The sequence below is a fragment of the Globicephala melas genome, chromosome 18, assembly GCF_963455315.2.
Source record: "Globicephala melas chromosome 18, mGloMel1.2, whole genome shotgun sequence".
NCBI lineage: Eukaryota > Metazoa > Chordata > Mammalia > Artiodactyla > Delphinidae > Globicephala > Globicephala melas.
The window spans coordinates 16,778,203-16,793,805 of record NC_083331.1 but is presented as its reverse complement, the minus strand read 5'-3'; the positions used below and the strand labels follow the sequence as shown (position 1 = coordinate 16,793,805).

Below are 15,603 nucleotides of genomic sequence, written 5' to 3'. Positions count from 1 at the left end.
TATGAATGAGAACAAGACTTGGGACCCAAAAGAAAATCCCTAGTTGTAGTTGTCTGTCATGGGGATTGCTCTTTCTTTTCATCATTTTTACAAAACAATGCCCTGAGCAGAAACGTCCTACCAGGTTCCCTCCAACTCTAAAAATGGTGAGGACAGGACAGTGTTCATTCCAAGTGCACCTGTCTCTCAATTTAGGCAGTGGATAAGTTTCTGAAAAAGGTTGAGAAATTTTAAATGACCAGGTAAAAGAGTATATTTTAGTGGCGCAGACTTCTTAAATCAGTCATACCATGTTGCATTAATTAGAATAATTTATTCATTTAACAGATACTTACTGAGTGTCAGCTCAAGGAGGAGTGAAACAGGAGGAAAGGCACATGAGGGACATGTGAGGCCTGAGGAGGAAGTGTGCTTAGAGGCCAGCGCACCTGCAGTGAGGGTGGGGAAGGTAGTAGGAAATGACGTTGCACAGGAACCAGGTTCTTCCTGGGCCCCACCCTGGACCAATTTAAACCTAATTGATAGGGGTAGCACAGGTATATGTATAATTTAAAGCTTCCTAGAGGACTTAGATGCCCACTAGGAGATGAGAATCACTGATGTGGGACCTTGTTGGCTTTTACACTGAGTAAGGTGAAAGTCATCAGAGAGGCTTTTTTTTTTTAAAATTAATTAATTTATTAATTTATTTTTGGCTGTGTTGGGTCTTCATTTCTGTGCGTGGGCTTTCTCTAGCTGCGGCGGGCGGGGACCATTCTTCACCGCGGTGCGCGGGCCTCTCACTGTCGCAGCCTCTCTTGTTGCAGAGCACAGGCTCCAGACACGCAGGCTCAGTAGTTGTGGCTCACAGGCCTAGTTGCTCCGCGGCATGTGGGATCTTCCCAGACCAGGGCTCAAACCTGTATCCCCTGCATTGGCAAGCAGATTCTCAACCACTGCGCCCCCAGGGAAGCCCATCAGAGAGGCTTTTAAAAATAATTTTTTATTGTGGTAAAATACATATAATATAAAATTTACCATCTTAAGAATTTTTAAGTGTACCGTCTAGTGGAATTAAATACACTCATAATATTGTGCATCTATAACCACCATCCATCTCTGTAACCCTTTTTATACCATAAAACTGAAATTCAGCACCTATTAAACAATAACCCCTCATTCTCCTCCCCCCTCAAACCCCTGGAAACCACCATTGTACTTTCTGTTTCTATGAGTTTGACTAGTCTAAGTATCTCATGTAAGTTGGAATCATACAGTACTTGTCTTTTTGTGACCGACATTTCATGTAGCATAATATCCTTAAGGTTGATCCATGTGGTAGCATGTGTCAGAATTTCCTTCCTCTTTAAGGCCAAATAATACTCCCTTGTATGTATATACCACATTTTACTTATTTATTCTTCTATCTATGGGCCCTTGAGTTGCTTCCACTACTGTGAATAATGCTGCTATGAATATGGGTGTACATGGGTGTATGGACTCTGTTTTCAGTTATTTTGGGCATATACCCAGAAGTAGAATTGCTGCAACATATGGAAATTCTATTTAAAAATTTTGAGGAATAGCCATGTTGTTTTCCATAGTGTGTGTACCAGTTACCTTCTCACCAACAGTGCAAAGGGCTCCAAGTTCTCCATATTCTTATCAACATTTGTTATTTTCTGTTTTTTATAGAAGCCACCCTAATGAATGTGAGGTGGTATCTCATTGTACTTTTGATTTGCATATTCCTAATTATTAGTGATGCTGAGAATCTATTCATACTCTTATTGGCCATTTGTATATCTTTTTTTCTCCAAAAAATATCTACCTATTCAAGTACTCTTCCCATTCTTGATTTTTTTTGTTGCTGTTGTTGAGTTTTGGGGTTTTCTATATATTCTGGATATTAGTCCCTTATCAGATATATGATTTGCAAGTATTTTCTCCCATTCTGTGGGTTGCCTTTTTACTCTGTTAATAGTGTCTTTTGATGCATAATATTTTTTAATGTTCATGAAGTCCAGTTTGTCTACTTTTTCTTTTGTTGCCTGTGCTATTGGTGCCATATCCAGGAAATCATTGCCAAGTGCAATGGCATTAAATTTTGCTCTATGTTTTCTTCTAAGAGTTTTACAGGTTTGGACTTCCATTTAAATCTTTGATCAATTTTGAGTTAATTTTTGTATATGGTGTTAGATAACGATCCAGCTTCATTTTCCGGTATGAGGATATCCAGTTTTCCCAGCACCATTTGTTAAAAAGACTGTCCTTTCCCCATTGAATAGTCTTGGCAGCCTTATCAGAAATCATTTGACAATATATGCGAGGGTCTCTATTTTATTCAGTTGGTCTATACATCTGTCTTTATGCCAGTACCACATTGTTTTGATTACTGTAGCTTTGAAGTAAGCTTTGAAAAGAGGAAATGTGAGTCCTCCAGCTTTGTTTTTTCTCAAGATTGTTTTGTCTATTCAGGATCTCTTGAGATTCCATATGAGTATTAGGATGGGTTTTTCTATTTCTGCAAAAAAAAAAAAGTCATTGGGATTTTGATAGGGATTGCATTGAATCTATAGATGACTTTGGGTAGTATTGACATCTTAACAATATTAAGTCTTTCAATCCATAAACGTGGAATCTGTTTCCAGTTATTTATGTCTTCTTTAATTTCTTTCAGCAATGTCTTGTAGTTTCCATTACACGAGTCTTTCACCTCCTTGGTTAAGTTAATTCCTAAGTATTTTACTCATTTTGATGCTATTGTAAATGGAATTATTTTTTAAATTTCCTTTTCAAATTGTTCATTCTTAGTATAAGGAGATGCAACTAATTTTTGTGTGTTGACTTTGTATCCTGCTACTTTGCTGAATTGATTTAATAGTTCTAACAGATTTTTGTGGAATCTTTAGGGTTTTCTCCATATAAGATCATATCGTCTATGAACAGAGATATTTTTTCTTCTTCCTTTCCAATTTGGATGCCATTTATTTCTCTTTATTGTCTAATTTCTCTGGTTAGAAGTTGTAGTACTATGTTAAATAGAATGACAAAAGCAGATACCCTTGCTTTGTTCCTTATCTTGGAGGAAAGGATTTCAGTTTTTCAACATTGCATATGTTGTTTGTTGTTGCTGTTTTTAACATATATAGCTTTCATTATGTTGAGGTAGTTTCCTTCTATTCCTAGTTTGTTGAGTGCTTTTATTATGAAAGTATGTTGAATTTTGTCAAATGCCTTTTGTGTATCAATTGAGATAATCATGTGTTTGAGCCCTTTCTTTCTGCTAATATTACGTATTACATTGATTGAGTTTTGTATGTTGAACCATCCTTGCATTTCAGGAACATATCCCACTTGACCATGGTGTATAATCCTTTTAATTTGCTTATGAATTCAGTTCGCTAGTATTTTGTTGAGGATTTTTGCATCCATGTTCATTAGGGATGTTAGTCTATAGTTTTCTTGTAGTATTCTTTGTCTGGCTTTGGTATAGGATAATGCTGGCTGCATGGATGAGTTTGGAAGTGTATTCTCCTTTTCAATTTTTTGGAAAAAAATTTTTTTGAGAGATATAGGTATTATTTCTTCCTTAAATGTTTGGTAGAATTCACTAGTGAAGCCATCAGGTCCTGGCCTTTTATTTGTAGAAAGATTTTTGATGACTGATTCAATCTCCTTACTTGTTATAGATCTATTCAGATTTTCTGTTTCTTTGTGGTTTAGTCTTGGTTGGTTTTGTGTTTCTAGGAATTTGTCCATTTCATCTAGGTTATCCAATTTGTTCTTCATAGTACTCGCTTTTACTCTTTTTATTTTTGTAGAATCAGTAGCAATGTCCTCACTTTCATTTCTGATTTTTAGTCTTCTCTGTTGTTTTCTTAGTCCATCTAGCTAAAGGTTTTATCAATTTTTTGTTGATATTTTCAGAGAACCAACTTTTAGATTCATTGATTTTCTCTATTGTTTTTCTATTCTCTGCTTCTTTAATCTATGCTCTAATTTTTATCATTTCCCTTCTTCTGCTAGCTTTGGGTTTAGTTTGTTCTTCTTATTCTGGTTCCTTAAGTTGTAAAGTTATGTTGTTGATTTGAGACCTTTCTTGTTTTTAATGTAAGTTTTTAAAATAAAGCTTACAATTTCCCCCTTAACACTGCTTTTGCTGTGCCCCATAAGTTTTGGTATGTTTTTCTTTCATTTGCCTGTAAGTGTTTGCTGATTGCCTCATAATTTCCTCTTTGATTCATTGGTATTTTAAAATGCATTTTTAATTTCCACAAATTTGTGATCTTTCCAGTTTTACTCTTGTTGTTTATTTCAAGCTTCATCCCATTGTGGTCGAAGAAGATACTTTGTAAAATATCTGTCTTTTTAAATCTGTTGAGAATTAATGTGTGGCCTAGCCTATGGATTATCCTGGAAAATGTCCCATGTGCACTTGGGAAGAATGGGTATGCTGTTGTTGGGTAGAGTGTTCTGTACACGTCCGTTAGATCTAGTTGGTTTATTGTGTTAAGTCCTCTTTTTCCCTTAACTATCTTCTGTCTGGTTTTTCTCTCCATTATTGAGAGTAGGGTATTGAAGTCTCCAACTATTATTGTAGTGATATTTCTCCCTTTGATTCTTTCAGTTTTTACCTCATATATTTTGCTAATCTGTTATTAGGTGAAAAAATGTTTATAATTGTTATATCTTGCTGTATTGAAACTTTTATTAATATAAAATGTCCTTTTTTGTCTCTTGAAAACTTTTTTGGTTAAGGTCTATTTTGTCTGACATTAGTATAGCCACTCCTGCTCTCTTTTGGTTACTATTTGCATGGAATATCTTTTTCTATCCTCTCACTTTCAATCTAGTTTAATCTATTTTTGTCTTTGGATTTAAGGTGAGTCTCCTATAGACAAACTATAGTTGGATCATACGTTTTTATCCATTCTGCCAATCTCTATTTTCTGACTGGAGATTTTAATCTATTTCCAAGTAAGGTAATTACTGACGAGAGCCTTACTTCTGTCATTTTGCTGCTTGCCTTCTAGCTTTTTGTTCCTCATTTTCTGCATTACTGTCTTCTTTTCTGTTTAGCTGATTTTTTTTTATAGTGAAACATTTAAATTCCTTTCTTATTTCCTTTTGTGTATAGTCATAGCTGTCTTCTGTTGAGTTTGGGTATTACATTTAATATCCTAAAGTTATAACACTCCAATTTAAATGTATACCAGCTTAACTTCAATCATAGTTCTTTTTTTTTTTTACATCTTTATTGGAGTATAATTGTTTTACAATGCTGTGTCAGTTTCTGCTTTATAACAAAGTGAATCAGTTATACATATACTTTTGTTCCCATATTTCTTCCCTCTTGCATCTCCCTCCCTCCCACCCTCCCTATCCCACCCCTCCAGGCGGTCACAAAGCACCGAGTTGATCTCCCTATGCTATGTGGCTTCTTCCCACTAGCTATCTATTTTACGTTTGGTAGTGTATATATGTCCATGCCACTCTCTCACTTTGTCACAGCTTACCCTTCCCCCTCCCCATATCCTCAAGTCCATTCTCTAGTAGGTCTGTGTCTTTATTCCTGTCTTACCCCTAGGTTCTTCATGACACTTTTTTTTTCTTAGATTACACATATATGTGTTAGCATACGGTATTTGTCTTTCTCTTTCTGACTTACTTCACTCTGTATGACAGACTCTAGGTCCATCCACCTCACTACAAATAACTCAATTTCGTTTCTTTTTATGGCTGAGTAATATTCCATTGTATATATGTGCCACATCTTCTTTATCCATTCATCCGATGATGGACACTTAGGTTGTTTCCATCTCTGGGCTATTGTAAATAGAGCTGCAATGAACATTTTGGTACATGACTCTTTTTGAATTATGGTTTTCTCAGGGTATATGCCCAGTAGTGGGATTGCTGGGTCATATGGTAGTTCTATTTGTAGTTTTTTAAGGAACCTCCATACTGTTCTCCGTAGTGGCTGTACCAATTCACATTCCCACCAGCAGTGCAAGAGTGTTCCCTTTTCTCCACACCCTCTCCAGCATTTATTGTTTCTAGATTTTTTGATGATGGCCATTCTGACTGGTGTGAGATGGTATCTCATTGTAGTTTTGATTTGCATTTCTCTAATGATTAATGGTGTTGAGCATTCTTTCATGTGTTTGTTGGCACTCCGTATATCTTCTTTGGAGAAATGTCTGTTTAGGTCTTCTGCCCATTTTTGGATTGGGTTGTTTGTTTTTTTGATATTGAGCTGCATGAGCTGCTTGTAAATTTTGGAGATTAATCCTTTGTCAGTTGCTTCATTTGCAAATATTTTCTCCCATTCTGAGGGTTGTCTTTTCATCTTTTTTATGGTTTCCTTTGCTGTGCAAAAGCTTTGAAGTTTCATTAGGTCCCATTTGTTTATTTTTGTTTTTATTTCCATTTCTCTAGGAGGTGGGTCAAAAAGGCTCTTGCTGTGATTTATGTCATAGAGTGTTCTGCCTATGTTTTCCTTCTAAGAGTTTGATAGTTTCTGGCCTTACATTTAGTTCTTTAATCCATTTTGAGCTTATTTTTGTGTATGGTGCTAAGGAGTGATCTAATCTCATACTTTTACATGTACCTGTCCAGTTTTCCCAGCACCACTTATTGAAGAGGCTGTCCTTTCTCCACTGTACATTCCTGCCTCCTTTATCAAAGATAAGGTGACCATATGTGCGTGGGTTTATCTCTGGGCTTTCTATCCTGTTCCATTGATCTAATAATAGTTTTTAACACAGTAATCATTTAATAATTTTTAACATACAAAACTCCTACTCCTTTAGAACTCTATCCTCACTCCTTTCAGTTGTTGATGTCACAAAATTATATCTTTATACACGTGTGCCCCAAAATATAATATAAGAATTCTTTTAAATGTATTGGTGTCTAAAATTTTGTAGAGAATGAAGTGTGAGGTTACAAACCAAGGGTGTAATAATATTAGCTTTTAGACTAATCATTTTTTTAAATATCCTAGTCTCTTAAATCATGTAGAAAACATAAAATGGACTTATGCACCATTGTTACAATAATACCAGCTTTTATAATTACCCATGTGTTTACAATTATTTACATTATTGAGAGACATTTCTTCATACAGTTTCTAGCCTTTCTAGTGTCCTTTCATTTTACCCTGCGGGACTCCCTTGAGCATTTCCTTCAGGGCAGGTGTAGTGGTAATGAACTTTCTCAGCTTTCGTTTATTTGGGAATGTGTTAATTCCTCTGCTCTTGGAGGGCAGTTTTGTTGGATGTAACATTCTTGGTTGAGAGCTTTTTTTCTTTGAGCACTTTTAATATATCAGCCTACTGCCTACTGGCCTCCAAAGTTTCTGATGAGAAATCTACTGATTATCTTCTTGAGGATCACTTGTATGTGATGAATTGCTTCTTTCTTGCTGCCTTCAAGAGTCTCTCCATTTGATTATAGTGTGTCTCGGTGTGGATTTCTTCAAGTTCATCTTCCTTGGAGTTCATTAAGTTTCTTTAGTGTTTATATTCATGTCTTTTGTTAAATTTGGGAAGATTGTAGCCATTGTTTTTTCAAATATTCTCTCTGTCCTTTACCTTCTCTCCTCTTCTTCTGGGACTCCCACAATGCATGTTTTGGTCCACATGATAGTATTCCCTAGGTCCCTTAGGCTCTGTTCACTGTTTTTCACTCCTTTTTCTTTCTGCTCCTCAGACTCAACAATTTCCTTGCCCTATCTTCAACTTCACCAATTTTTTCTTCTGCCTGATTAAATCTGCCTTTGAATCCTTCTAATGAAATTTTTATTTCACTTATTGTACTTTTCAGCTCCAGTTTTCTTTTTGGTTTCTTTTTAGGTTTTCTACCTCTTTGTTGATCTTCCATTTTGTTCACACATCATTTTCTTGACTTTCTCCACGTCTCCCTTTCATCCTTTGAATATCTTTAAGATGATTGATTTAAAGTCTTTGTCTAGTACACCTGCCATCAGTTTCAAGGACAGTTTCTGTTGACTTATTTTTTTTCCTTGAATGGATCATACTTTATTTTTTGTATGCCTTTTGAGTTTTTGTTGAAAACTAGGCATTTGAATCTGATTACATGGGAACTCTGGAAATCATATTGTCTCCTGCCCCCAGGGTTTGCTAGTTCTGTTATGGTTTCTGGGTTTTGTTTTGTTTTGTTTTGTTTCTCAATTGTTGTAGTCTGTCTCTATGCCAAGGATCATCGTGGTATAAACTTAAGATCATCTCAGGTCTTTTCTGAGCCTATGCCTTTCCCTGGACATGTGCATTTACTTTCTAATTTTCCCCATATATGCAATTGTTTTTGAACATCCTAGCCTTAATGTCTGGCTCCCAAAAGGGGGAAAAAGAGAAAAATGAGGAGGTGGGGAAGGGTTCCAGTTCTTTAAAACCCCTGTAAGTTACTTTAGCCATAAGGGAAGAGGCTTGCAACGATGCAGGGAGGTGCAACAACAATGGTTGCTCTCCTCTTTGTCTGCATCTCTGTGATCAGAAGCAGCAATCATCTATCAAAGCACAGATCCCTAACATTTGGTGGACAGGGTAGTTTTTGCCTGCCCTGGCTCCTACAAGCGGTGTGCAGGCTGCTCCAGGAACACATGCACAGCTGCCTGCCATGCAGCTGGGGGTAGAGGATAAGTAGCTGTTACCGTAGTCTGAGCTGAAACTGACCAAAATTAATTACAATTTACTGTTCAAACCTTTCCCTGGAAGTTGCAAGCCAGACTCCAGAGTTCCAAAATAGTTACATCAGACAGATTCTGCCAGTGCATCTGTTGTCTAGATGGGGAGACAGATTTTTGGTGCTTCCTGCTCTGCTCTCATCCCCAAATCCTCTCCCATTGGTGAGTTTTTAAACAGACCTCCTCTATGTCTATGAATCACTCTGGATGCTGCATTAAGAACTGACCACAGGGAGGCAAGGGTGGGTAAAGGGGGACCTGATAGGAGACCACTCCAATAATCCAGGTGAGATATAATCATACTTGACCACCATAGGGTTCTTGTGTTGATAAATATTTGAATCTGGATCTATTTTGAAGGTAGAGCCTCCAAGATATGCTGCTGAATGAGAGGCAAATACAAATTTATGGAAAAGAAAGTGAATATAAGAAATGCCTATTTTTAGGCTTCCCTGGTGGCGCAGTGGTTGGGAGTCCGCCTGCCGATGCAGGGGACACGGGTTCGTGCCCCGGTCCGGGAAGATCCCACATGCCGCGGAGCGGCTGGGCCCGTGAGCCATGGCCGCTGAGCCTACGCGTCCGGAGCCTGTGCTCCGCAACGGGAGAGGCCACAACAGTGAGAGGCCCGCGTATCACAAAAACAAAAAACAAAAAAAGAAATGCCTATTTTTGAAATGAACAAAAATAGTCATGGAATTGTCCCAGGAAGCCACAAGGAACATTAGTTTTGACCGTTTGCTCTGACATTCCCGATCTTCTTCATTAAAATTCTTACCACCATTTTTGGTCATGGGCACTGGTTTTGCAGACCCAGCCCTTTCTCTCCCCTGAACTGCATTGGCATGACCTGGTCTTACCATGTATTCTCATGGATGAAGCCTGTGACTACCCTTTTCAAAGGGCCTGAAAACATCCATTTTGGCTCCAAAGATGAAAGCTGTTTTCTGCTTCTCAGCTGAGGGCCTCCCAGAGATGATAGCCGATATTTTTGCAGTAGTAGCTTTATTTGGAAACACACAAAACCACCTGGAAAAATAGTATAGCCTATTGGTAGCTCTCCTGAACTACTTTGCTAGCATCAGAACCTCTAAAATTTTAGCAAGTATTTTAAATTGTGTAACTCTGAAATTAGTATGTCTTTCCAACAAGGAGTTGGCCTGCACTCTTGAAGACTGTAATATGTGACAGTAAAACACATCACTCATCTGCTTTTTCAGTCTCTGGTACTCTCTACCAGGGGTCAGTTTATCCTTGAGAACCAGAAAATATCTTTGAGATCCTTCGAATCAATGAGGAGCACTGGAGAGAAGGGAGAAATCCCTCACATGTGACAGACATTTTAGGGGATGTAGTTATAATTATTCTTGTCTTCAGACTCCCAAAAGTACAGTTCAGTCAACATCGTGAATCACGGAATTCTCTCACTGGTAAGCCCCCTTTCAAGGGTGTTAAATGTCTTGCTTGGCACTTTGTTTTATTTAGCTAACTTTTCAGCCTATTTTAACACGTGGAACCTCCTGAAACATGAGCCAGAGAGCGTACGAATCTAGCTCCATTTCGTTCTGGTCTGTCACTTTGGTGTTAGCATTTTCCTCACTCTTGTTTCCAGTTTGAGTTATGAAACCATTTCAGTTCAGTTTTAATAACCTCCCTGGCATGGCAAGCTCTACAAGAGCTGCCAAACTTAATACGTTGACTCCTTGTGAAGAGGGCAGCAGCTCTGGCCAGTGGAGGCCGGGAGGTGGATTTTCTATAAACGCATCCGTTTTCCATTACAGCCCTTTCTGATTTGGTAGCAGACTGCCAGGTGCAGCTGGTTTCCTCTTCTATACACAGTCATTTTTGACTTTGGTTTCTGAATTTCCTTGCCTCCTGACTCACCCATGATCCTCTGACTAAATAAACTACCTCGTGATCAATCTTCCTGCCCGCAGAGTAGGTCCCAGAGCTCAGCAGCCATGAGAGAGCTAGCTTCACCCTGCACGACAAACCTCTGATCAGTGACTTCCATGTGTGTTTATGGAGGCTTCCACGACCACCATAGGGAAACAGCTGCTCTGGTGCAGAGAGAGCGCCGTCTTTGTGGAGTAAAAGCAGGATTCGATTCTGTAGATGGATTTCCACATGAGCTGCAGGCATACCACCGAAGGTGTCAAAACTCTCTGAAGCTGCACTCGTGAGAACTTTCCCCCCAGCCACTCCTCTGCAACAAAACAAAGGTCAGGCTAGGAGTCTGGGTCCCTAGTCTTCAGTCTCATCGTTTCCTAGATTCTGTGCTTATTTAAGATGAAGACACACTCATCTCATTGGATAAAGGACATGGAAATATTCATTTCTTACAAAATGTGCAATAAACTGTAGATTTCACGAGCAGGTTTATAATATAGAGATGCCCTGCTTTAAGCCAATGAAATGCATGAAATTCCAAATTTATAAACAAATAGAAAGGTGAAGGCAGTATAGAATTACTTACTTTACAAGAAGCGTGGCGATAAGAAACTTTAAGTAGCTATTCTTTATACGGGCAATAATATACCATCATTTCTTTATTCAGATAAGGTGAGCTACTCCTATAACAAGAGTATTTAGTAGAAAAAATAGGTCAGGGACAGATTAAAAAGGCTGCCCAAAACTGGTGTGTAAATTCCCATTTGGGAATGTGGCCACCTATAATTTCCTTTAGAACCTCAGCTTAATCTTATTACACTTCCACTAATATTCTCTCAGGGAATTAAGTGTTGGGGGTTGAGGGGTAAGGTGTCCTTGGGTTTTAGCTGCTTCTTACCACACGTGTTTGTGGCCTCCGAAAGCAGAGGCCTCAGAGCAGAAACCTCAGAGATGCAAAGTCACTGTGTGGAAAGAGCGCAGACATCTGGGCGTCTTATCACCTGGGAGTTCTCAATCTTTTCTTCTGCTACCGCCTGTGATGGGTGATGATTTATTTCCATGGGCACAGACTGCAGGCTGCTGCATCAATAAAATAGACCAGGAGTGAAGTGCCGCTCGGCAGGTGCTGGCTGAAACCCCACCACTTTCTCCCCTGCTCAGGAAAGCGTCTTAGAGCGCCAGTGAACAACAGAAGCAGCATTGGAGGGGCAACTTGGGATGTACTCTTACTGCTTTTACGTTTATCATCTAAAAACTTTGGTATCTTCTAACTCTTTTTAGTAACAGTTTGCTTGTTATAAACATCCCCCCTGAGATTTGCCGGTGCAGTCTGCCATTATAAGGCTACGGACTGGAGGCCTGGAAGGGATTTGTCCTCTGAGCATCCAGGTCCAAGAAGTCAGGAACAGCCTCCCCTTTGGACAGCTCCAGGTCCTGGCAGACCTGCTTAAGGGATGGAGCTACAGAGAGGAAGACAGAGGGGAAAACTCTTGCAGGACTTGGAAAAACCCCTCTTATGCTTTTGAGTCAGATCCTCCCATGCAGGTAGATGCTCATCATTCTGATCCAGCCAGTTGTTTTTGTTTTGTTTGTTTTTTTTTCCTTTTTCTGTTGCCAGTGGTCTTCAAAGGCACAGCCCTTTTCTGAAACATCACAGGACCTTCTAATTAGCAGTCTCTGGCTGTGTAGAGCTGCAGCTTGTTTTATGTGTCCCAGAATAACTAGGCTTTTGCAAGTTTTTAAAACCCAAAGTTTGATTCAAAGATATATCCTTAATTTATTGGTCCCAAGTTAAATGAGCACAAATTCTTTTGTAATATTGAAAATTATTTTTAAATTTAATAAAAATGTTCATGGAACTATTTTTTTTCCTTACTGGAAAAATAAGATATTATAGCAACAAAAAATGATCTTTAAAAAAATGAAAAATCTCTTCTTATTAAAACTTTTCTTCTTTCTCCTCCCCTGACCACTGGGGGACTTAACAGAATTCAGGTTCCTTGAATGGGAACTATTCTGGAGCCTGGTGTGGGGCTTGCCACTTTGATTCATCAAGGTTATATGTTAATTAGAACAAATGGAAAAGGAGAAATTACCTCCTTATCCAAGGAGTGTCCTCAAGAAAGAAGAGTCAATGGGGACAACAGGGGCTTCTAAATTTGGCTTTGCAGAGTCTCTTGTAGGCATGGGTGAAAAGTGGGGAGGGAGAAGGGAGCAGATATGGATTGAATGTTTGTGTTCCCCCCAATTTATGTGTTGAAGCTCTAACCCCCAGCGTGATGACACTTGGAGGTGGGGCCTTTGGGAGGTAATTAGGGTAAGATGAGGTCATGAGGGTGGAGCCCCCATGATGGGACTAGTGTCCTTAAAAGAAGAGGAAGAAACCAGAGTCCTCTCTTTCTCTCCACCAGATACAGCAAGAAGAAAGTATTTGCAAACCAGAAAAAGGGCTCTCACCAGACACCTTGATCTTGGACTTCCTAGCCTCCAGAACTGTAAGAAATAAATGTTTATTGTTTAAACCGTGTGGTAATTTGTTACAGTAGCCTGAGGTGACTAAGACAGGAGGAGAAAAGGTTGAGGGGAGCAAATTCAGGTTTTTTCTTCCAACTAGAGAAACTCCACTTTCAGAAAAAGAGGAATTATCTTTTTTTATTCAAAGTGCTGTGTGTGTATGTGTATAGACATTCTCCAGGCTTATTATTTGATACCAATGCTTTATTGTCATTTAATGCCAAGTGCAATTTAAAACTTGGGGGCGAGAAATGATTATACTCTAAGAAATTGCCCAAATTTCCTGTCTCCTAAGATTACTAACTTACAGAGGAGGGAACAGAGAAAAAAATTGGATTAAAAAAAGTTACAAGTAATGAAAAAAGACAATTCTATCTTTTTTTTTGGTATGGGCAACTGCACTTGATATTGTGAAATCAAATGATATTATACCTCCAGGAACTCTTCCAGAAAGAGCTACTCAGTAAGGGGAGATTCATCATTAGTGCATTCAGAAATTATAGCTCTGGTATGTTTGCAAAGGATCATACATAGTCTTGAAACCTCAAGAACAGCAAAGTCAATGAGTGTCTTTAGAAGTGTGTATTCCTCTCCTGTCAAAGAATCTCTCTGCATGAGTGGCAATTGTGTGCTCGATTTGAGTAACTGTTTCTTCTAAACAAAATTCAAGCTAACAGACCCATAGATCTTAACAGTACAGACCATCCTGTAACAGAATGGAAAGAGATGTTTTTGAAAGCTTGATTGTTAGTGATGCCCATTAGTGTCTTTCAAGTAGGTAAATAGTATAGCATGTAACCATAAATATAGATTACAATGGCATGCAGTATTATCATAAAAGAGGGAATTAGACCAGGGAACCTCTTCTCTATGCTAGAAACTGTTCCTCAAAATGCATGTAGTCTACTAACCGAGGAGATCTGGCTTTTATAATAAAAAAAAAGGTACCTAATAACACAAAATCTGTGCCCAGTAGCCTATTGTTACTGGTCATTATGAGAGACATCAGCAGTGAGACTCAGAGATGGGATGGTGGTAGGAACATGGGCTTTGGAACTTGATTCACCCAGATCCAAATCCCAACTCTCAGCAGAGTTATCTGAGAAAGTTATGAAGCTGCTCTGAGTCTTGTTTTCCTCCTTTGTAAAATGAGAACAAAATGACACATCTCACAAGGTCAAGTGAGATATGAAAATCATCTAGCAAAAAACGCCTTGCCCTCAGTAGCCACTCATATATATTGGGTTTCTTCTTTTCTTACAGTCTGAGAAAGGGTGTATTATCTTATCGGGGGACAGGAATCTTAGTGATTCAGCTAGGCTTCCCTTTTGATATTTTTCTGCATGATCCAGAATGCAAGGCCAGTACCTGGAGAAATGCATGGACATGTCCAGGTAGAATATTAATGATAGGAGCTGCGTGGAAGTTGTTCCATTCACTAGCATCAATGTGAGCTTACCATCTTCAGGTTCTGCTGAAGTGCATGTGGTGCCTGAGTGTTTACCTGCCTGGTAATGGCTCTGCCTATCAGCAGTGATGAAACCTTTAATGAAGAAGTTTTCAGAAGTCCTTTGAATTCCATTTCTTGGAGATGAAGTAGGGAAAAATCAGTTTTCTTGGAAATTATTGCAATCTGGCAAGAACTTTGAAAATTGTTGGAGACACTGAAATTGGCTTGGAATTATCAAGCAGTTCTACTCTGTTTTAAATATTAGGCTTCCTGATGAGATTTCATTGAAGAAAGATTTCTGTGGCTCCAAAGAATTTGTAAACCATTGGCCTAGTGCAAGAGAGCCATAGTCTGAGAATGAAGAACCCCGTACTAAACTGAGTTCTGTCACTCATTTGCTGTGGGACACTCTACTTTTGTGTGTCACTTTCTTCAGAGTTAGAACAGGGGAAAGATCATATATTGGGGGTATGACAGTAGACTTTTGTTTTTAAGCCTAAAGCAGTATCTACATCACAGAGATCATCTGAAAACCCCAAGTTCACTTTTTCCTCAACAGAAGGTTTGCTGTTGTTTAAATTATCTCAATATCATAATTGCCTTGATGGCCCATCTCAAAACGCAGCTGAAATTAATTAGTTCATTGTAGAAAAACAGAACATCTTTTTGCTTTCTTATGTTTTTTAACATTAGGCAATAAGAAGTTTCCTAGTTCTTTCAGTTAAAGAAAGGACAATTATTTTTATATAAATTTGTTTTCCCGCCCATTCCAAAACAATATTTTCATGGAGCAAACCCCAGGAATAAGTAGAAAAAAACTTCCCGAGTTCCAACTAATCAGTGTTTCCTGTGAGTTCATCAATCCAATTCAACTGAGGGTGAAAACCACCTTTGTTCAATTAGAGTATGTGGAACGCTATGTCCTTCACACCTGCTTTTCTAGTATACACAATGTGCAAACATTAGGCCAGACAGGCACTGCAAATTTACACTGTGAAAACATGTATCTAAAGATTCTCACAACAAGAACTATTTTCCAGAGCAATGCTTTATAATTAATGAG

The 15,603-nt window shown here is 38.6% G+C and overlaps 1 protein-coding gene across 4 annotated transcripts in view; it reads left to right on the top strand.

Moving 5' to 3' along the window:
- The window catches only part of LOC115866657 (uncharacterized), a 439,762-nt gene that overhangs the window by 266,324 nt on the left and 157,835 nt on the right, over positions 1–15,603 (top strand). For all 4 annotated transcript variants that reach the window (XM_060287720.1, XM_060287721.1, XM_060287723.1 and 1 more), the window contains exon 3: positions 12,988–13,071. In XM_060287720.1, the coding sequence (XP_060143703.1) occupies positions 12,988–13,071 (84 nt within the window). The remainder of the gene's footprint in view (positions 1–12,987; positions 13,072–15,603) is intronic.